General features: G+C 35.2%; 1 protein-coding gene across 2 annotated transcripts in view; it reads right to left on the bottom strand.

The window, feature by feature from the left end:
• The window catches only part of COL24A1 (collagen type XXIV alpha 1 chain), a 392623-nt gene that overhangs the window by 134279 nt on the left and 234852 nt on the right, over positions 1 to 23492 (bottom strand). For both annotated transcript variants that reach the window (XM_040232413.1, XM_040232414.1), the window contains exons 27-33: positions 21507 to 21560; positions 20030 to 20083; positions 18775 to 18828; positions 12698 to 12751; positions 12387 to 12431; positions 12224 to 12268; positions 324 to 377 (exon numbers count right to left, since the gene is read on the bottom strand). In XM_040232413.1, the coding sequence (XP_040088347.1) occupies positions 324 to 377; positions 12224 to 12268; positions 12387 to 12431; positions 12698 to 12751; positions 18775 to 18828; positions 20030 to 20083; positions 21507 to 21560 (360 nt within the window). The remainder of the gene's footprint in view (positions 1 to 323; positions 378 to 12223; positions 12269 to 12386; positions 12432 to 12697; positions 12752 to 18774; positions 18829 to 20029; positions 20084 to 21506; positions 21561 to 23492) is intronic.

Raw genomic sequence — 23492 nt, 5'->3', positions numbered from 1 at the left:
GGGGAGTATAATAATTATTATATAAACAGCAAGCTGTTAAGAAAAAAATTCTGAGAGTCAATAAAACAGAATTATATTTGTTGAAAATAGAAACACATGCAGTGTTAATGGTTCCAGATAAACAGAACCAAATTTGACTTTATGAAACCAGGAAGGTACTATAAATTATCTTCACAGCAAAATATTCATTCTTATAATTAACTGCCCATGATAAATGCTGATTTCAAAAACATACCAGCCACAGAACAACAGAGCAATAATAAGAGACAGGTAAAATACATTATGAGAAAAACACAATTAGAAACACATAAAAATATACTTACCAGTTCTCCTGTAAGTCCCCTGTCTCCAGTACTCCCTGGAGGTCCTTGTAAACCCTGAATAAACAAAGGTAAAGCTTAGAGAAAAAATAATGTTTGAAAATGTTTTAGTTTTCATACCTCAGCTTTCTTTTACGATCTTCCCATCTAATTTTTCTATCTTTATTCTTTATTTTGTGGTAAAATACGCATCACATATAATCCACCATTTTAATAATTTTAAAGTGTACAGTATGTGTAAATTTAGAGTACTGTGGCATTAAGTATATTCACATTGTTGTGTTCACCATTATTACCACCATCCACTTTCAGAATTTTTTATCTTCCCAAACTGAAACTGTACCCATTAAATAGCTCCCTGTCCCACACCTGCCTCCCCTGGCAACCACAATTCTACTTTCTGTCTCTATGAATTTGACTTAAAGTAGTCAAAGTAGGTGAAGAAGGCAATGGCAACCCACTCCAGTACTCTTGCCTGGAAAATCCCACGGGCAGAGGAGCCTGGTGGGCTGCCGTCTATGGGGTCGCACAGAGTCGGACACGAATGAAGCGACTTAGCAGCAGCAGCAGTCAAAGTAGGTAATTAAAGGGTCTTATATACATGGAGTCGTACAATATTTCTTCTTTTGTGTCTGGCTTATTTCATGTAGCATAAAGATCCATCCATTTGTAATATGTGTCAAGACTTCTTTCCTTTTTAAGGTTGAATAATATTCTGCTATATGTATATACCACATTTTGTTTATCCATTAATCATCAATAAACAATTCAGGTTTTCTACACTTTGGTTATTATGTCTAACACTCCTATTAACATTAATATACAAGTATTTGTTTGTATCCTTACTTTACATTCTTTGGGGCACCTAGAAGTGAGTTATATGGGTTGATGGATAATATATAATTCTATGTTCAACAATTTGAGGAGCTGGGCAAACTGCTTTCCACAGCAGCCCCTCCATTTTACATTCCCACCAGCATGGCATGATTCCTATTTCTCCACATCCTTGTCAGCACTGATTATTTTTTCTTCATATATAGGTGTAGGGGTGTGTGTGTGTGTCTGTGTGTGTGTCTGTGTGTGTGTCTGTGTGTATGTGTGTGTGTGTGTGTGTATGTGATAATAGTTACCCTGGGTGGGAAGTGGTATCTCAGTGTGGTCTTGATTTGCATGTCCCTAAAGACCAGGATACTGAGAATCTTTTTATGTATTTATTGGCCATTTATATATCTCCTTTAGAGGAATGGTTACTCAAGTCCTTTTGCTCATTTTGCCATTGTTGTTTATTATTCTGTCAATGAGTCATAGGAGTTCTTTATATCTGTGTGTATGCTCAGTCACTCAGTCACTCATACCCAGCTCTTTGTGATCATGGACTGCAGACTGCCAGGTTCCTCTGTCCGTGGGATTTTCCAGGCAAGAAATAAAGGAGGGTGACTTCTGCTCTTACAGCCTGGGAAGGCACAAGGGTCTCAGAACCTAATGACCAGAAATGATCAAATTGGACCTCTCCAATGTTCTTTATTTTATCCCATTTTTACACCATGCTATCCATGGTAACATAAAATAGAATCTTAGACATAGAGGCATATTCTAAAATGCTATGTAAAGTGAAAATTGCTCTGTCATATCCTACTCTTTGCGACCCCATGAACTGTAGCCTGTCTGGCTCCTCTGTCCATGGAATTCTCCAGGCAAAAACACTGGAGGGGGTAGCCATTTTCTTCTCCAGGGCATCCTCCCAACCCATGAATCAAACCCAGGTCTCCTACATTGCAGGAGGATTCTTTATTGTCTGAGCCACCAGGGCTATAAAACTCTAAATCAACTTCCAGGTCCTCTTTGATCCTTCCATTCAAAGTATAACTGAGCATGTATTGTGTATCAGATACTGATGATTACTAATGATATATAAAATACTGACCTTATCTATTTGCAATTTGCTACTCCTACTCTTCTAAATTATTGCCTTTGGGAAGTTCAGCAATTATATAGCAGATCACAATTATCCTTTTATCTTAAATTTAAAATCTAAAAATTGATATTAAATTGGAAGATATTAAAAATCTCCAGGAACAAAAAGTTATAGTCATCAATGCTATGTTTAGTTACATATGATTGTCTGATTAGAAAAAGTAGTTGTTGTTGTTTGGCTGCTCAGTTGTGTCTGACTCTTTTGTGACCCCCGTGGACTGTAGTCTGCCAGGCATCTCTGTCCATCGGATTTTTCAAGCAAGAATACTGGAGAGAGTTGCCATTTCCTTCTCCAGGAGATCTTCCCAACCCAGGAATTGCACCTGCATCCTACATTGCAGGTGGATTCTTTACTGCTGAGCCACTGGTGAAGCGATTAGAGAAAGGCAGATTTGTAAAATCTTGTGGACTCTCATCTAAGACCATTTCAGTTATGAAAATCACGTTACCCATATACTCCTAAACTAAGACCAGATCGATATAAGGGATCCCTCTATGCCTGATATACCATTTGAAACATAAAGCACTTAGAACCTTAAATAATACTTGCCCAATTTGCTTTGTAAAGTGTGCCTGCGCACAATATTAAGCTCGATATATACTTTTAATACTGTTAATGCTGCATAAATGCTGTTTGGCAAAGCTATGAAATAATCTAAATGGACCCTAATTATTTTTATCGGAGATGAAAAAGAAAAGAACAAGCTGGCACAAAGTAAAAATTCCTTTTAAGGTTTTTCAGATTCCCTTTAAGGCTATAAGGCTACTGAAATACCTTATCTGTAGTACAACTCCTTGCTCCATGATGCATATCAGCAATGATGCCAGTGATGACCAGGAGGCTAATGACTATAGTGGTTGCTGTTTATTGAGGGCCTGTGCTAGGAACATAATGAGCATGATTTTTTTTATAACTATAAATGTATCTCATTTTCCTGATAGGCAAACTGAAGTTCAGAAGGGTCAAATAATTTGTACTAAGTCAAAACAGCTGTGAGTGGAAGAACCAGAATCTGACTCAATCTGTCTGATTTCAATGCCAAGCTCTTTCACTATACTAAACTGCTTTTTACTGATTTCCATGAATTCAGTGCCCTTCTATTTTAAATAATCATGTGTAGGTTTGTATTGGTATGTCAGACTCTAAGTTGACCAGACAAGGTTAAAAGCACTTAACAGAGATTTCAGCAGCCATCTACTCACAAAAGAGAGAAAACTTGGAATTTGATCACCAAGTTAAATGCCTATCAAATTAAAAAACAAACAATACTTTTCAAAGAAGTATAATAGACTTTAGAGTCTCCACAATGAATAAGTCAAAATATTCAAGATATAGCTTAAAATTACTTGACAGGGAAAAATTCCCATATTTATAAGAAAAGGCAATTAATGGAAACCAGACTCAAGATAATACAGATTTTAGTAGTATCACATAACATTTTTAAAGTAGTTAATATAAAAATGCTCACTCATGTAAATAAAAATGTACTTAAGATAAATAAACAGGAAATCTCAGAATAAAAAGTATCTATAAAAAGAAACAATGACAAGTATGGAACTGAAAATTAAATATCCAAATAAAAGTTTAAAATAAAATATCAAGAATAAAATTAAAGGGGCTTAGGGAACATAGGTTTAGGTTATATAGTTTAAAAAAAAAAAAACAGGAAGAAGAAAGACTGAATTAGGAATGATAGGGCCCCAGGGACCTAAGGTAATCAGAATGACTAACATATATTTAACTAGATTACAAGAAGGAAAGAAGAAAATGGGGTAGAAAAAATTTTTGAAAAAGACATTTTTCAATTTCCAAATTTAGTGAAAGATAATTTACACATGAAAAAAACTCAGCAAACCTCAAGCTGGATAAATGTGAAGAAAATTCATCTAGGCACATCACAATCAAACTGCTGCTGCTGCTAAGTCGCTTCAGTCATGTCCGACTCTGTGTGACCCCATAGACAGCAGCCCACCAGGCTCCCCCATCCCTGGGATTCTCCAGGCAAGAACAGTGGAGTGGGTTGCCATTTCCTTCTGCCATTTCACATGAAAGTGAAAAGTGAAAGTGAAGTCGCTCAGTTGTGTCCGACTTGTCGCGACCCCATGGACTGCAGTCTGCAAGGCTCCTCTGCCTATGGAATTTTCCAGGCAAGAGTACTGGAGTGGGGTGCCATTGCCTTCCCCCACAATCAAACTACTGAAAACCAAAGATACAGAGATGCAGGGGAATAACGATGAAGATAAGTGTAGACCACTCTTCAGAAATAATGCAGGCCAAAAATAAATGGCATGTCATTTTTACAGCACTGAATGGAATCAGTACTGAATGGAAGCAACAACAACAAAAAAACTTTGTTGACCCAGAATTCTGTAATCAGTGAAAATATCCTTCAAGAATACACCACATTAACAAATTGAAAACTAAAGGCCATATGATTATCTCGATAGATGCAGAGAAAGCCTTTGACAAAATTCAACATCCTTTTATGATAAAAACTCTCCAGAAAGCAGGAATAGAAGGAACATACCTCAACATAATAAAAGCTATATATGACAAACCCACAGCAAACATTGTCCTCAATGGTGAAAAAAAGCATTTCCCCTAAAGTCAGGAACAAGACAAGGGTGCCCACTTTCACCATTACTATTCAACATAGTTCTGGAAGATTTGGCCACAGCAATCAGAGCAGGAAAAGAAATAAAAGGAATCCAAATTGGAGAAGAAGAAGTAAAACTCTCACTGTTTGCAGATGACATGATCCTCTACATAGAAAACCCTAAAGACTCTACCAAAAAATTACTAGAGCTAATCAATGAATATAGTAAAGTTGAAGGATATAAAATCAACACACAGAAATCCCTTACATTCCTATACACTAATAATGAGAAAATAGAAAAAGAAATTAAGGAAACAATTCCATTCATGATTGCAATGAAAAGAATAAAATACTTAGAGTCTGGGTGAACTCCGGGAGTTGGTGATGGACAAGGAGGCCTGGTGTGCTGCAATTCATGGGGTTGCAGAGTCGGACATGACTGAGCGACTGAACTGAATTGAACTGAAAGAAACTAAAGACCTATATATAGAAAACTATAAAACATTGATGAAAGAAATCAAAGAGGACACTAATAGATGGAGAAATATACCATGTTCATGGATCGGAAGATTCAATATAGTGAAAATGAGTATACTACCCAAAGCAATTAATGGCTTCAAGGCAATCCCTATCAAGCTACCAGTGGTATTTCTCACAGAGCTAGAACAAATAATTTCACAATTTGTATGGAAATACAAAAAACCTCAAATTGCCAAAGCAATCTTGAGAAAGAATAGAACTGGAGGAATCAAGCTGCCTGACTTCAGGCTCTACTACAAAGCCACAGTCATCAAGACAGTATGGTACTGGCACAAAGACAGAAATATAGATCAATGGAACAAAATAGAAAGCCCAGAGATAAATCCACACACCTATGGACACCTTATCTTTGATAAAGGAGGCAAGAATATACAATGGAGAAAAGACAATCTCTTTAACAAGTGGTGCTGGAAAAACTGGTCAACCACTTGTAAAAGAATGAAACTAGAACACTTTCTAACACCATACACAAAAACAAACTCAAAATGGATTAAAGATCTAAACATAAGACCAGAAACTATAAAACTCCTAGAGGAGAACATAGGCAAAACACTCTCCAACATAAATCACAGCAGGATCCTCTATGATCCACCTCCCAGAATACTGGAAATAAAAGCAAAAATAAACAAATGGGACCTAATTAAAATTAAAAGCTTCTGCACAACAAAGGAAACTATAAGCAAGGTGAAAAGACTGCTTTCGGAATGGGAGAAAATAATAGCAAATGAAGCAACTGACAAACAACTAATCTCAAAAATATACAAGCAACTCATGCAGCTCAATTCCAGAAAAGTAAACGACCCAATCAAAAAATGGACCAAAGAACTAAACAGACATTTCTCCAAAGAAGATATACAGATGGCTAACAAACACATGAAAAGATGCTCAACATCACTCATTATCAGAGAAATGCAAATCAAGACCACAATGAGGTACCATTTCACGCCAGTCAGAATGGCTGCAATCCAAAAGTCTATAAGCAATAAATGCTGGAGAGGGTGTGGAGAAAAGGGAACCCTCTTACACTGTTGGTGGGAATGCAAACTAGTACAGCCACTATGGAGAACAGTGTGGAGATTCCTTAAAAAACTGGAAACAGAACTGCCTTATGACCCAGCAATCCCACTGCTGGGCATACACACCGAGGAAACCAGAATTGAAAGGGACATGTGTACCCTAATATTCATCACAGCACTGTTTACAATAGCCAGGACATGGAAGCAACCTAGATGTCCATCAGCAGATGAATGGATAAGAAAGCTGTGGTACATATACACAATGGAGTATTACTCAGCCATTAAAAAGAATACATTTGAATCAGTTCTAATGAGGTGGATGAAACTGGAGCTGATTATACACAGTGAAGTAAGCCAGAAAAAAAAAAAACACCAATACAGTATACTAACACATATATACGGAATTTAGAAAGAGGGTAACGATAACCCTGTATACGAGACAGCAAAAGAGACACAGATGTAAAGAACAGTCTTTTGGACTCTGTGGGAGGGGGAGAGGGTGGGATGATTTGGGAGAATGGCATTGAAACATGTATAATATCATATAAGAAACGATCACCAGTCTAGGTTCGATGCAGGATACAGGATGCTTGGGCTGGTGCATTGGGATGACCCAGAGGGATGGTATGGGGAGGAAGGTGGGAGGGCAGTTCAGGATTGGGAACACATGTACACCTGTGGTGGATTCATGTTGACATATGGCAAAACCAATACAATATTGTAAAGTAAAAAAAAAAAAAGAAAAAAAAAGAATAAAGGTGAAATAAAGAAAAACTAAGAGACTTCATCAGTAAAAGAGCTTGACTATAAGAAACCTAAAGGAAGTTCTACAGGCTTCAGGGAAGTATACCTCTTAGAAATGTGCATATATATAAAGAATTAAGAGCACCAGAAAGAGTAAATGCATGGATACGTTTACAAATCACTACTTTCCTTCTAAATATCTCTAAAACATGTATTTCATTTATAGTAAGACAAAAAGTATTCTATTTATATTAAAGTAGAATTTTAACTTTGAAATATGGGGTTTATAACATATATAGAAATGTAATACATAAAATAAGTATAGCATGTAAGACAGGATGCTGGTAAACAAGTTTACATGGCTACAAGTTTCTTACTATTATGTTAAGTATTATTACTACATTAACTCTAAGTAGACATTAGAACCTTAGATTGTGACCCCTAAATCAGTTTTTGCAAACTACAGTCGGAGTGCCAAATTTAAACTATCACCTGATTTTGTAAATAATTTTTTTGAACAATCATGCTCATTCTTTATATACTGTCTATGGTTTCTTCCACACTATGACACTAGAGCTGAGTAGTTGCACCAGAGACCACATGGCCACAAAGGCTTAAATATTCTGTGGCTCTTTACAGAGATGGTTCATTGACTTCTGACCTAGAATAACCACTTAAAAGTAATAATGAAAAGAAGTATAGCTAAAAAGTCAATAGCTGAATTAAAATGGAGTTGTCAAAGTTATCCACTGCCTAAAGAAGGCACTCAGGGAGATGGTGAAAGACAGGGAAGCCTGGAGTGCTGCAGTCCATGGGGTCACAAAGAACTGGATGCTCCTGAGCAACTGAACAACAAAGAAGGCACTGAACACCACCACCATGACAAAGGAAAAGCTGTCATAAAATGTCAAAAACTGTCATAAAATGGTAGGCCTAAATGCAGCTACATCAATAACTACATTAGGTGGAAATGGAGCCAACACTAATTAAAAGGCAGAGGTTGTCAGGATGAATTAAAAGGCAAGATGTAACTTTAAGACACTCACTTTAAACATCTAGGCACAGATAGCTTGAAAATAAATGAATAAAAACATATGCCATGCAAACAGCTAGAGAGACTCATATCAAATAAAGTAGATTTCAAAATAAAAAGTATTACGAGAAAGAAAGAGGAACATTTTGTAATAATAAAAGGGTCTGTTGATTGGGAAGACATAATAACCATATGTAAATACTAAAAAAATAGTTTCAAAATGTACAAAGCAAAATCTGAAAGAATTAGAGTCATAGACAAATACAAAAATCGAAGGTAGAAGATTTAATACCCCTATCTCATCAACTGAAAGAGTATCTATATAAAAATCAATGATGAATGAACTGTTAATAGTTTCTTTTATAAGATTTAGAAAACTAATAAGTTATGAGGACTTTATCACCTTAATAACACAATGCATTGTGTCCTTTCTTCTTGATTCTCTCTTTGAGTCAGATATACACACGAATAGAAAAACAGTATAGGAAATAACATTGGCCCATAGACAAATATGGGTAAGGTCAGTTTTCATCCAATTCCAAAGAAGAGCAATATCAAAGAATGCTCAAAGTCCTGCACAATTACACTCACTTCACAAGCAATCAAGTTAATGCTCAAAATTCTCCAAGCTAGGTTTCAACGGTATGTGAACTGAGAACTTCCAAATGTACAAGTTGGATTTAGAAAAGACAGAGGAACCAGAGATCAAATTGCCAACATCTATTAGATCACAGAAAATGCAAGGGAATTCCAGAAAAACATCTATCTGCTTCACTGACTATGCTAAGGCCCTTGATTCACAACAAACTGTGGAAAACTCTTAAAGAGATAGGAACACCAGCCACTTTACCTGTCTCCTGAGAAACATGTAGGCAGGTGAGGAAGCAACAGTTAGAACCAGACGTGGAATAATGGATTGGTTCCCAATTAGGAAAGGAGTACATCAAGGCTATATATTGTCACCCTACTTATTTAGCTTGTATGCAGAGTACATCATGCAAAATGCTGGGCTGGATGAAGCACAAGCTGGAATCAAGATTCCCAGGAGAAATATCAATAACCTCAGATATGCAGATGATACCACCCTAATGGCATAAAGTGAAGAGGAAATAAAAAGCCTCTTGATGGTGAAAGAGGAGAGTTAAAAAGCTGGCTTGAAACTCAACATTCAAAAAACTAAGATCATGGTATCTGGTCCCATCATTTCATGGCAAATAGATAGGGAAAAAATTAAAACAGTAGCAGATTTTATTTCCTTGAGTTCTAAAATCACTGCAGGTGGTGACTGTAGCCATGAGAGTAAAAGATGCTTCCTTCTTTGAAGAAAAGCTATGACAAACCTGGACAGTGCATTAAAAATCAGAGACATCACTTTGCCAACAAAGGTCTATATAGTCAAAGCTATGGCTTTTCCAGTAGTGATGCACAGATGTGACAGTTGAACCATAAAGAAAGTTGAATGCTGAAGAACTGATGCTTTTGAATTGTGGTTCTGGAGAAGACTCTTGAGAGTCCCTTGGACTGCAAGGTAATCAAACCAGTCAATTCTAAATGAAATCAATCCTGAATATTCACTAGAAGGACTGATACTAAAGCTGAAGCTCCAATACTTTGACCACCTGATGCGAAGAGCTGACTCATTGGAAAAGAGGATGAGGTGGTTAGATAGCATCATTGACTCAATGGACATGAGCTTGAGCACTGAGAGATAGCGAAGGACAAGGAAGTCTGGTATGCTACAGTCCATGGGGTTGCAAAGAGTCAGACATGACAGAGCAACTGAACAACAACATAACAAGTGTACTTCTGTTTATTTGGACTAGCCAAGAACTATATGTGCTAGCAATTTTCATTTAATACCTAGTTTTAGCATTATGACAATTTCAGTCAGTTCGGTTCAGTCGCTCAGTGGTGTCTGACTTTTTGCGACCCCATGGACTGCAGCACACCAGGCTTCCTTGGTCTATCACCAACTCCTGGAGCTTGCTCAAACTCATGTCCATTGAGTTGGTGATGCCATCCAACCATCCCATCCTCTGTTGTGCCCTTCTCCTCCTGCCTTCAATCATTCCAGCATCAGGGTCTTTTCAAATGAGTCAGTTCCTTGCATCGGGTTGCCAAAGTATTGGAGTTTCAGCTTCAGCATCAGTCCTTCTAGTGAATATACAGGACTGATTTCCTTTAGGATGGACTGGTTGGATCTCCTTGCTGTTCAAGGGACTCTCAAGAGTCTTCTCCAACACCACAGTTCAAAAGCATCAATTCCATGACAATTTAGAGATGTCTATTTTACACATAAAGAAAATATGATCTGAAAAGCTAACCAACCTAGCCAAGACTATACATTATTAGCAGCATGCACTAAAACAAAGGTCAATCTGACCTCCAGTGCATCTTTCTATTATAAGCACTGTCTGATTGTTGACAGTGAAAAAATGACTAGAGACACTGAGATTACTCTGCAGGATCAAATGTATTTGGGGGGCATCTGGATTTGTTGGATTGATTGATGCTAGCTTTCTTCAGATCTCAAGTCTCTTTCAGTTCAATCAAGACCAAGGGGATGATGTATGTACAAATCTAAGTAAACCTCAACAGTTAGTATTAACTCATTTTGTACTGTCATCTGCTAACGTAACTTTACTCTTACAATAATCTATGAGACTTGTTTGCTGTCAGCTAGTTACAAAATGGTTCTAGTAAGAATTGTTTGGTTTCCTCAACCATTTTTGATTGAGGAAACCAGATATCTAATTTTACATTTATCCAGGCATATGTGATAAGCTGAACATGAAGGTAAAATCTAAGGAATGTCAACAGTGTACAATATGTGTAAGTAATTTAACTTCTCCTGGTTTCATTTTTCTAAAATAAGAACAGGCTTGAAAAATTCCCAGTGTTTCCATTCATCACAAATGTTAATTTTGTGTACAGTGCAGCAACATGGAAGAATCTCTAGAAACACTGTTTACATTGATATAAAAGAAACTCAGATGATGAATATTAATACTCAGAAATAGTCTTCCAGGGTGACTTCAATTAATAATATATTCTCACAAACAATTTCTTTCCCTGGATACAACCGTTTTTCTCTTTTAAGTGTCTGCTACTGTAGGTTTGACCATTGTCAAATGTAATGCTATTATGGGAAACAACAGGCAGGGGGCAGCAGATTTCATAGACGAACAAGTGAATCCAGTGACATTAGTGATAACTACTACAGCAACTAAAACAATTTTGTCCTATCCTTTTCTGACTATTCAGTTGCTGTATATTTAAACTGTATAACTTTAAATTATACATATATGTATATAACAAATCAAAATGACATTAAAAACTATGTTCAAAATGAAATAAAAAACCCATACGTTTAAGCTCGTGTATTCAAAATTATACATGTATATATGAGTAACATACATGTGTATGTGAATATATTTCTCTTTTTAAAAACATATTTTCTTCCCTTCAGTTAATATTGATAACCACAGAACTTATGTCCCAGAGAAAAAAATTGTATAATTCTGAGATTTTTGATGGTTAGGAAAATATTTAACATTATATGATATTAAAAACTCTTAGAGTAGGGCCATGGGAAATATAAAGACACACACAGCTCTACACACTAAGGGTCCAAACAACACAAGTTGAGTTAAAATGAAACTAGGCATGAGGCCTCAAAGAAGTTTCTTACATTAGCCTCATAATGTTCCATTATGTTTATATGATATCACACTACTTTATCTTGAAATGGGTTTTACAGAAAAACTATCATAATCAGATGAAGTTAAAGTGTCAGTTACCACTATCAGTTTATAGACAGGTACAGAAAAGGCCCAGAATGAGTGAGCAATTTGCCCCAATGAAGGAATGATCTAAGGACTAAAGGAGGAAAATAACTTATACTCTCTTGGTCTAAAATACTGATTACTAAACAAGAGTTGTATCAGAGGATAAAGTGGGTAAAATATATTTATGGTTTGATTATTTTTAATTACTTACTGGTTTTCCTTGAACTCCTCTCTCTCCAGGGTTTCCAGTCTTACCCTACACAAGAAAGAAAATGCCTGGGTCAAGCAGCTGCCCCCTCAAATATGAATCACAGATCAAGAAAAATGGAAGATTTTATATATTTATCGTTAATGTGAAATATTTTACTACTCACAATAAGACCATGAGGCCCTCTTTTTCCTTGATCTCCGGTTTCACCCTAACAAGAATCAATAACAGGTGAGTTAATAAGAATGGGTATTATGGTCTTACACACATACACTCACATACCAAAAAAGTAAGACATTAAATATATACTTCAAAAACACATTTCTGTGAGTATAGTAAAAACTTATGTACGTTTCATAATTAGACTTAAAAATTAGAAACATACTTTTATAAGAAAATACATCAGTGTTTAGACAGGTAGGAAATATAGGCTCAAAAATATTTAACTGCATATGAAATAAGAAAATAAATGATTACCTTGGTACCTTGTATACCCTGTTCTCCTAAGGGACCATCTGGTCCTCTTGGTCCCTAGAGATGAAAAAAGTATCCTGTTGTTAATTTTACATGTTTCTTTTGCACTGTTATGCATCCATACAAATGGAGACATTGCCCTCAATAGTTGACAAACTCCTTTTGCTTGTTTCTGGGCCAGGAACACAGTAAAGAATACAGCTGGGTATATGGGTGAACTCATTTGCATAGGAGAATCAGGCCAGTGTTTTCAAGATTTAATGCAAAATTGTAAATCAGATAACCATAAAGACAGCTGATTGAGTTGTTGAGGCAGGCAGCTGTAATATAGATTTGTTATTTAAGTATTTTGTTTACCTTATCCTTTACTCTACAGAAATCCAGAATTTATCCTAAAAACAACTGTAAAGTAACTTTAAAGTAGCTAGTTTGTCCAAACAGTCTTCTTGTTTTATATTTTTGGAATGGCACTCTTCTCACCACTTTATTAGGAAATGAATGCTGACTGCATGTTCTCTACCATGCACCTGCTTGACCACTGAAAGATGGCCATGGGCCCAGAAAAGGAACAGAAAATGCTGCTGAGAATGTTCATGTATGTTTAAAATTTCTGAGCTGTGTTGCTATCGATACTAAATGAGTAATTAGCTGTGAATATTAGTTGCAAAAGTCATTCTCTAATGAAAGATGGTATACATTTCTTGACAAAATTATAACTGTCCTTGGAAGATCTTAAAGTCCTTTTAAAGAGAATTAATCAAATTCTACAAGCATTAACTGAACACTAACTGTGAAAAAGGCACTGCATTAAATGTTATAGGTATCCATATTATGATATAAGGTAAATTACAAAAGCAACTATAATATAGGCAGAGATGAGGTGTGTTAAGGGGTAAAGTGATTTAAAGGAGGGAGAGAGCTTCCACAGGTTGTAAAGGGAATGGAGGTATTATTTTGACAGTCAGAGATCATGCTCTGGAAGAAATTCTAAATAGAGGGATAGTATGAGAAAAGGATACAGAGGCAGAAAAGAAGATATACAAGAATGAAAAATGTAGTTCATTTAACCTGAGTTATTGATTACACTGAGCATTTTCTAGTATTTCTATATTAATAAATAATTGTAGAAAGACTGGGATTTAAAAGGTAAAGGACTGGAGTTTATAGTTGAATCAATAAACAATGAGGCGGCATTGAAGATTTCTATGCAAAACATTGATACAAATTTCCTAATATAACATGATGATTTGAAGGAGCCCCACAGGCTTCAGCACCTTCTACTATATCCCATCTGAGGTCAACTCAGTTTATACTATACTGTTTATAAAGCCGCTTACTGTAATAGGATGCTCTTCCTGGGTGCTCTTGGGGTAACTGCATACCCTGATCCTGTTGGGAACATTCATGGGATTGCAGAGAAGACTCATGCTCCATGAGGCTGTATAGCTCCACTGGGCATACTAGAGCCAAAGCACTACAATTTCTCAGTCTATATTTAAGGCATTCCATGACATGTCCCCAGCTTACTTTTGACCCTATTTTCCCATAAAAGACTGCAAAACTAAGTTAAACTCTGAATGTATAGGACCCTGAATGTCAGATTGAGGAATATGGACTTAATTGCTATGTGACTTTCAAAGTGCTATTCACTTAACAAACATTTATTGAGGACCAACTGGGAGAAGAGACAAATCCCTGAATTTATAAAAAAGCAAATACATATATAAAATTATAATATAAAATGACTATTGGTAATCAGCTATAATGAAGAAAAATAAAGGTTAAGAGACTAGAAAGAATCTAAGGTGGGGAGGGGGGCTACTTTAGAGGGCTGTTTGAGAAAGCTCTCAAGTGACATGTGGCTAGACCTGAAGGAGATGAGACTGAGGGTATGCAAATAACTTGGGAAAGATCATTCTGGTAGGAGCAATAGAAACTGCAAAGGTCCTGGGGTGGGGCTTCCTTGGAATGTTTGACAGCTAAGTATCTGAAGGTAGAAGAAAAACCAAACTTAAAGAATGACTGAAGTTTCAAGTGCAATCTCACAGGACCTTGTTTTAATAATTACCTTAACCTTAAAAATTCAGTAGCCTATATTGATTCTTTCCCTAGCACCTTCTATGCCCTTTTCCCTTTTTCTTCTCTTTAGGAAAACACTTTCAGAAATTTTTTGGAGTAATAATAGAACATGGCTGAGAAAGTATGAAAAGAAATGAGTAGTTAGCACTATAAAATACCACAGGAAACAAGTATGATCTAGAAGTGTGTCCACTGGTAACCAGGCATTTAACTCTCTCGTAACATGAAATTTCTGACTATCTTGGATATTTTGTTAATATTAGCCAGTAGAATTATGACAGCATTAATATAAAATCAAATTGGAAATGTAAGTTTGCTTGTGGCAGAAAGCGGGTAGTGGGGAGAAGATAAAAATTCTGACTCCATGTTAAGACTGGCAGAACTCTTGAAAAGTCTGGTCCTCCCGATGCTTCAGTTAAGGGTTGGTTAATTAACTAAAGCTTAGCTTTATCAACATTTATAACTTTTACTTTGATATTGGTTGTAGAAGTTATCCCTGGGTTACTGTATATGCCTTCTCTGACTCCTGAGACAACAAGCTTCAGGTCAAGTTCTAAGAAGACTAGACAAGCAGTATTACAATAGGTACCTAATTGGGTATAAAGTTATTCTTTCTAGTACTTGCCTTAAAATATCTGATTAGCTATAATATAAAGCTCTTGAAGAATGTATTCTGGCTAAAAAAAAAAAAAATCTAATCTTTTTTTTGTCCTCTTTTGGAAAAGTTAAAAGTCGGCTACGAGTTAGCTGTGTTCAGTCTCTAGATTGTGTCCGGCTCTTTGCGACGTCATGGACTGCATACCAGGCTTCCCTGTCTCCCAGAGTTTGCTCCAATTCATGTCCATAGAGTCAGTGATTCCACCCAACCATCTCATCCTCTGTTGCCCCCTTCTCCTCCTGCCTTCAATCTTTCCCAGCATCAGGGTCTTTTCCAATGAGTCAGCTCTTTGAATCAGGTGGCTAAAGTATTGCAACTTCAGCATCAGTCCTTCCAATGAATATTCAGGGTTTATCTCCTTTAGAATTGACAGGTTGATCTTGCTGTCTAAAGGACTCTGAAGAGTCTTCTCCAGAATCACAATTCAAAAGCATCAGTTCTTCGGCGCTCAGCCCTCCTTATGGTCCAACTCTTACATCTGTACATGACTACTGGAAAAACCATAGCTTTGATTGTATGGACCTTTGTTAACAAAGTGATGTCTCTGCTTTTTAATATGCTATCTACGTTTGTCATAGCTTTTCTTCCAAGGAGCAAGCATCTTTTAATTTCATGGTTGCACATCCACAGTGATATCAGAGCCCAAGAAAGGAAAATAAGTCACTATGGGCTACAGGTAACTCTCCTATCTAACAATCTCAAACTACATGAACATTTCCAGTCAATCCTGTTATCTTTTTCATAAAGGGCAAGATTATATAATCTTCACAAAACAAGTTAGAAAAGTTTTCATGATACTAAGTTGTTTAGATTGTTTCCTGAGATGGCAGGTATTGTTGCTTGCTTGAGCTTTTGCTATTCTCTGTCAATATTGTATGATACTTTAAAAGCCACTGACTGTTAAGTCATTAAACCATGAAATCATGTGGCTTATATCTAAGGAATAGTTAACCTTGAATTCCCCAAGATAGTAGGAGAGTTTGACAGATTGTATTAAATCAGCAAATGTTAGACAGATGAATGGCAGATGGATGGATAGCAGAGAATCAGACGGAGAAGCAGAATCCTTGGCTGCAGTCCTACCATTCATGATGTTCACATATTCACATATGATAAAAGTACAAATCACAGGCAGAATAGCAAGAGCGTATAAGCAGTAGTTTCATACTGAGAGTTTTTTGTATAGTCTCCATGAAAATGTGCCTAGCTTCCCCTCCGATGTACTGTGACCCAGTTGTGTGTCATAAAGTGTTACAGTTGTGCTGGAAATATTGACCTCTTCAGTCTTTGGGGTAGCAAGGAAAGGCTGGGGCACAGGCATCTCCATCCAAATAACTTGCATTAATCCCTGTAGGCTGGACAGAAATTCTCAAATTTTTGTGAGTGAAAAACATTTGAAATGGTATGCATTATGATCACATCTATAGTGGAGAATAGATGAGAAAATAGGTTGATGGCAGAAGATACTAGGTGAGAACTAGAATGGAACTTCATAATACTATATTTTTTCCTTAACATTCTGGTCTTCAGTTCTTTTTGTATTCCCAGTGTTGACTGATTACATGAAATATTCTCCTATAAAGGAAGCACTTTTGTACTAAATGAAGCCCTTATTTCTAAACTAAAACTTTGCTTAAGAAATATTGGGTGTACTTTGAATAATTATGAGGAGTCATCTGGAAATATATCAGTAAAATGTATCTGGAGGATGAGAGAGACCTCTGAGGAGGCGAGAGATGAAGACAAAGTGTCAAATCAGAAAACAGTGATATTTGCCCAGGGATCACAGGGAAGTTAAAAAACTACAGATAAATAAACTTTCCATATGACATGAGATAGCACAAGTGATTCAGAAACATATCCTGCTTAAGTATATGGCTTATGTATGCCTGGATAACCAATAGTATCTCAATTATTTAGCTAACCAAATAAAGTGGTTTTTTTTTTCATCTGTCACAAAGTTGGTTGAACTTTACCACTGTGAGTAATACAGCGCTGAATAAACACATTTGACCTGACCAAGTACTGAATGTTGGCAGGGTACAGACCACTAAAATGACAGAGTACAGATCATCTTCCATGATTTTTTATTATTCTAAATCTCATTTGGGCTAAAATAGATGTGGCCATCAGTATTATTTATAGACTGTAAATCCATAACCCAGAAAGGAAAATAGTTTTTCAGAAAAGAAGTGATGATATAGAAAAATTTGCTCTTTTTCTTTAATCCTCACCTAAAACACAGCATATGAAATTAAAGTCATTACTTCTTTGGGCTTATTTTATTTTTTGGCCACGTTGTGCAGCTTTTAGGCTCTTAGCTCCCTGATCAGGGACTGAAACCAAGCCACAACAGTGAATGTCCCGAATCCATATCATTGTATGGCCAATGAGTTCCTAAAGGTGTTATTTTAAACTAAGCACCTTTCTTGCACTTGCCAACTGGAAAATGAGAGGGTGTGTTTTTTTTTTTTTTTAATCTTTGTTATTTGGAGGCCATTATTTTAGCATTTTAAAATATCTTCTTCTCTAGCCGTAAAATTCAAGGTAAAGCCAAGGAAGAAAACCAAGGTAAAGCCAAGGAGTTCTTAGAGCCTACATATTCAAATTAATCAAGGAAAAATATTCTAATATTCAATGTGGTATTGAAAAACCATAGGCTTTGAAGTTAGACACTCTAAGGTTTGAATCCTGGTTGTGCCCTAGACCTATGTCAATGGTTCATATGCTTAAACTCTTGGAGCCCCATTTTCCTCAACTATAATATCTGAGATAAATGCCTCTCCCTTTTAGAGTGGTTTTGAGTATTAGTATATGTAAAAGTGCTTGGCACATGACAGGCATGTAATAAATGGTGGTTCTTACCTCTTTAAAGAAAAAAACAGGATCTAAATGTTTAAAAGACTTAAAGAATGAAAGGTTTTTAATTATTAAGCATAATTATTAGACAATGATTATATTACCTCTTATTTACAGTGAATAAACTCTTAGTCATCCTTTGTATCCTCATTCTATTTCCTATCACTCTTTATCATGCTGTTACTATCTCTTGCTATATAAGTCTGTGAGTTCAAAAATAACTTATTTAAATATCTTCACATTTACAATTCCCCCAGTGGATGAAACTGGAAGTTGGAATAAGAGAGAATTCTTCAGTCAGTAAAATTTCTAAAACACAAAATGGAAAGGTATGATTTTATAAGTACAAATGATTATAAGTTACACTGCAATTAATGTTTCCATCTAATATAAGCTATTTTTGCTGAACACATCACTATTTACATTGTCTTTTTTTTTTTCTTTTTTTTTTTGGTTAATGTACTTCCTTGATTTGATAACTTACTCTTCGTCCTTTAGGACCTGGAATCCCAGGTGGTCCTCTTGCCCCGACATGACCCTACATGTTGAAAATTTAAAAATCAGTTACAGAATTCACAGGAATATTACAAGAATAGTAGCTATAACCATTCTTATGACATGCAATTCTCACTGGGAATTCTTAAAAAACAAATATCATATTGGCCTTTCCCAATACTCTGCCTTTGACATATCCTACTATTTGGAGAAATTTAATTTCTAACTGTTTATACCCTGAATAGAATGAGAAGTACTTAATATTCACTGACCACATGGTTTTTATGATAAACACATATGGAGTGGTAGTGGAGGGAGATATGCACGGCACCACTGTGACCAGTCTAACCTCCCTGGTCCATCAAAGAAGCAATGGCTACTTTTCCAAGACTTCTTTCTCATTCCTCTAGATGTTTATGATAATCCCATCACATAAAAATGGATTTTTTCTGTTACCATGAAAAATGCCACAAATTTTTCCAAATTAATATGCTACAAAAATAGCCTTCAATGAAGATTTCATTATTATTCAGTCAATTACAATGAGCTCTTTTTATACCTAATAGTCTTCAATGAAGACTTGCTTAGAAAGCAAAGTTTATTTATCTGTATAACATAGGTAGATGAAAATGAAAACAGTGAACTTTCACAGGAACTAAAATCTATTTTTTATCTTACACGACTAAAAAAATTAGCAACCGTGCCCTAGATCAGTCTTCCTCATTTGCAAGTCAATACATGTCTATCAGTATGCTGGAAAATTGGGCTTATCTTCAAAACAGAACCTTCACAAAACAGCATAAACCCTTTTTGATAATAGTTCTACTTAGGGGATCACAAAGGCTCATATTTTTCACATTTAAGGACACAATAACTTTCAATCTTTAATCAGCAAACTTTCTCTTTAGAGACAAGACTTCATTATTTTCCTGTAAACACAAATGGAACTTTTCAAAACTCAATTTTTGAATACTAAATTTTTCTAAGGATTTTTTCAGTTGGAGAATATTAGCAAATTTCTAAGAACAGTATGTTGGAACTTGTGCTTGTGATTTGTCCAATTGGTCTTACTTCAAAACTTAATTTTAGACTATTTCCTTATATATGGCTATTGGTTGCAGAGCTGTACTATTAGAAGTGAGCAGTAAATAGCAGAACAAGTAGAAGCAAGGAAGTGAAAGACACCATGTTATATTCTAGAGTGTTTTCTAGTGATTGGGAAGAGAAGTCTTTTCTGTACTTACAGGTAATCCCAGGGCACCCGTGGGTCCCGGAACCCCACGAGGACCTGGATATCCCTATAATTTAAGAAAAAATATAAGAGATAAGAATTCTCCATTATATCTAATTATTTTCACTGAAGACAAACCAGTAAATGATAAATAGTAATTAAAAATGATAATTTGATAAACTCTCCATCTTCTATCCAAGACATGAGGCCACAGGAAATGTTCCAGAGATAACAGAAACAACAGAAACAAAAATGTTTACAGAGAAGCTGTGTGTACTTTTATTAGAAACTCTTTGCCCAGAATCACACATTATAACCTATTGAGAGGAGAATATTCATCTCATCTTTCTCTAGGTTATGTTATGCTGTGAATAAATGTTCATTATGTTAAATACATACAGATTGTGAAACCATATCCTTTTCAATGTCAGGGAATTCAAAAATTAAGAAATGTGATTGTGAACAAATACTCTAGCCTATCAAATTTCACAAGGACTACACCCTTAGTGGACTTCCCTGGTGGCTCAGACGGTAAAGTGTCTGTCTACAATGTGGGAGACCCGGGTTCGAGCCCTGGGTTGGGAAGATCTCCTGGAGAAGGAAATAGCAATCCACTCCAGTACTATTGCCTGGGAAATCCCATGGACAGAGGAGCCTGGTAAGCTACAGTCTATGGGGTCGCAAAGAATTGGACACGACCAAGTGACTTCACTTCACTTCACACCCTTAGTGGTATTAACCATATTCAGATGCTTCAAAGAATATCTTAGGAGGCAATCATTTCTGAAATTAATTAGCCTTTAAAGGTATATTAAATTTCCTAGTTAACAGCAATTGGAGATAGGTAAAAGTAATCTTACAGTTTTACTCATAATACAGAAGTCAAAAGTGAAGAAAAATTTATGTAAAATGAATTTGCAGATAATCCATTACAGATTACATTACAATGCATTTCTGAAAGCAAGATTCTTTAGTTGAAAATAATTCTTAATTCTATTTTCTATCACATTTAGAACAATAAATGAAAAACTGCAATCTAGATATAAAATTTATCAGCTACTTCTATATTAAAGATATAAGACCATAAGATGAATTCCAGATTCTGATCTTTCATACATAAAAGAATTACACTGTGACCACAAACATGGAAAGGTGGCAATGATGATATGTGTCATATAAGCTATAAGTTGTCAAATCAAAGTAGACTCCTAATTAAATTTTCTTCTTCATCCACATATGCTAATTTAGGATGGTTAATTCTTCTCTTAAAACTATAGGCTCCTTTGGCTAAGCCATCTGATTTGCATGCTTTTGAGTGCAAATCAGCATTCTGAATGGTAAACAGTTTAGAAGAAAACATCTAATGGAAACTTACTACAAAATAGCATTTTTCACTTATTTGAATTTCATTCAAGGCAATTCTACCTCTGAAATGCCGTAACTTTACTATGTTCTTTGGACACATATCTTTCAGATTACTGAGTTCTTACCATTGCACCCTTTTCCCCCTGGGGACCTACTGGACCTGGACTTCCACGCTCTCCCTTTTGAAAAAAAGAAAAAAAGCATGTTGAAGCATGTTGATTAGTCGTGAAAACTATGTATTATTTATTGACTCATTAGTTTGGTTTACAATGTTTAAATGTTTAGGCATATGGTATGTGGGCTTCTAATTATACTCTGACCCCAGGGCCTCCATTTATAGTCTCATTCTAGATTCTACAGATGTCAGGACAGACCTGCACACACAAACCATGAGACATATACACTTATCTCATTTATATAAGATGTGAATGAAATAGCAAATACATATTAGCAAGCCAAATATCAAATTAGTTATAATGATGTTCTCCAGGACACAGTAGAGAAACTTGGCAAAGTGGTTTAATAGCAAACCATTAATACAATGCACTTATAATACATAGTCTATTCTACTTTTTCAAATATACTTGTACAATGACAAAACAAGTAATCTATAAAACTATTTTATATTAAGAGTTGGCAAAATATTTAAGAAAAAACTGAATTTAATTATTATTGTTTCTATTCTGATGATGGACTGTCAATGTTTGACCATATAATATAGTGTATAAAAATCTCTTAAATTGCTATATATTTATCTCAAAAAATATTTTATTTCCTCATTTATTCTTTTATTTCAGCAATATTACTGATCATACTGCTATAATCAATAATATTACATAATATTTTCTCTTGGCAGTAATGAGCTAAAGTATGAAACAATGAAATATCATTAATTCAAAGTTTATAAAATATGAAATACTTTCAATAAAATGTAAATGAAAAATGCAATGCACAGAAAATTAAAAACTACTTTCAAGTCATTTAAAAAATTAGTCAAGAATGAGCTAAGCCTGGACCATAACTCATTCTAATTTTCAGTAAGTTTTAAATTTACAAATTTTGCAGTTTTACTCTAAAGTTGCTAGAGTTTTACTATTATTAAAATTCTCTTAAGATACTTTTCAAGGGATAAAATACTGAAGTTTATTTAAATGAAAAAATATAAATTATGAATAAACAAGATTTAAAATTGAGTATACATCATATGCTAAAGTTTTGCAAGTAGAAATTCTCATAATTATAGACATATAAAATATGAAGATAGTAAAAGTATGAAAGCAAACTGTAAAAAATTAACTGAAGTGTATAACCATTGAACAAAATTTTATTTCTGTAAACTTTTAACACAATTAACCATAATTATGATAATCAAATATGCCACAATAGATTAAAGGTCTAAGCTGATTCACATTAAAATTCCAAAGATTTTCAGCATGTTAGTGTAGAAGACAACTTAACACAGAAGTAACTAAATCATAATGGAAAAGTTTATACTTTTAGACAGTTTTATAACTATATAAATTTTTCTGAACTGAGGTCATTTAATATTTTTATATTGTTAGTAAAAAATCAGTAAATATTTTAAAATCACTTTTAATGTACTGAGTGTTGGGGAGATATAACAGAAATTTGACTTAGACTCTACCCTCAAGTAATTATAAACATGTCATTAAGAAAGATGAATCAATTAAAGGAAAATTTTAAATTGTGTGGTAGTTATTCTACATCCAGGAAAGGAAGAAATCAAGAAGGAATAGAATAATCTGGGAAGACTTTATGGAGGAGACAGAACTTCACTGAGTACTATAGTTTGGCTTTGAATAAATACAGGGAAAAGAAGAGGATATTCTAAACCAAGAAAACAGTAAGAATAATAATAGGAACAAGTATAAAATATGATGCAGGGGAGCAAGAAAGGTTTATACTGTGAATATCAGAAAATTCGCTGGATGAACTGATTAAGCCAAAATCATGTAGTATCTTGACAGCAAAGTAGAGCTATTAATAGGCTTAAGCATGATGGCTCTGACAGTAAAGAATCTGCCTTCAATATGGGGGGCCCAGGTTCAATCCCTGGGTTGGGACAATCCTGTGGAGGAGGGCATGACAAC

The sequence above is a fragment of the Oryx dammah genome, unplaced genomic scaffold (genome assembly GCF_014754425.2).
Source record: "Oryx dammah isolate SB20612 unplaced genomic scaffold, SCBI_Odam_1.1 HiC_scaffold_28, whole genome shotgun sequence".
NCBI lineage: Eukaryota > Metazoa > Chordata > Mammalia > Artiodactyla > Bovidae > Oryx > Oryx dammah.
The sequence above is the reverse complement of the archived record's forward strand: the minus strand, read 5'-3'. Positions and strand labels throughout refer to the sequence as shown.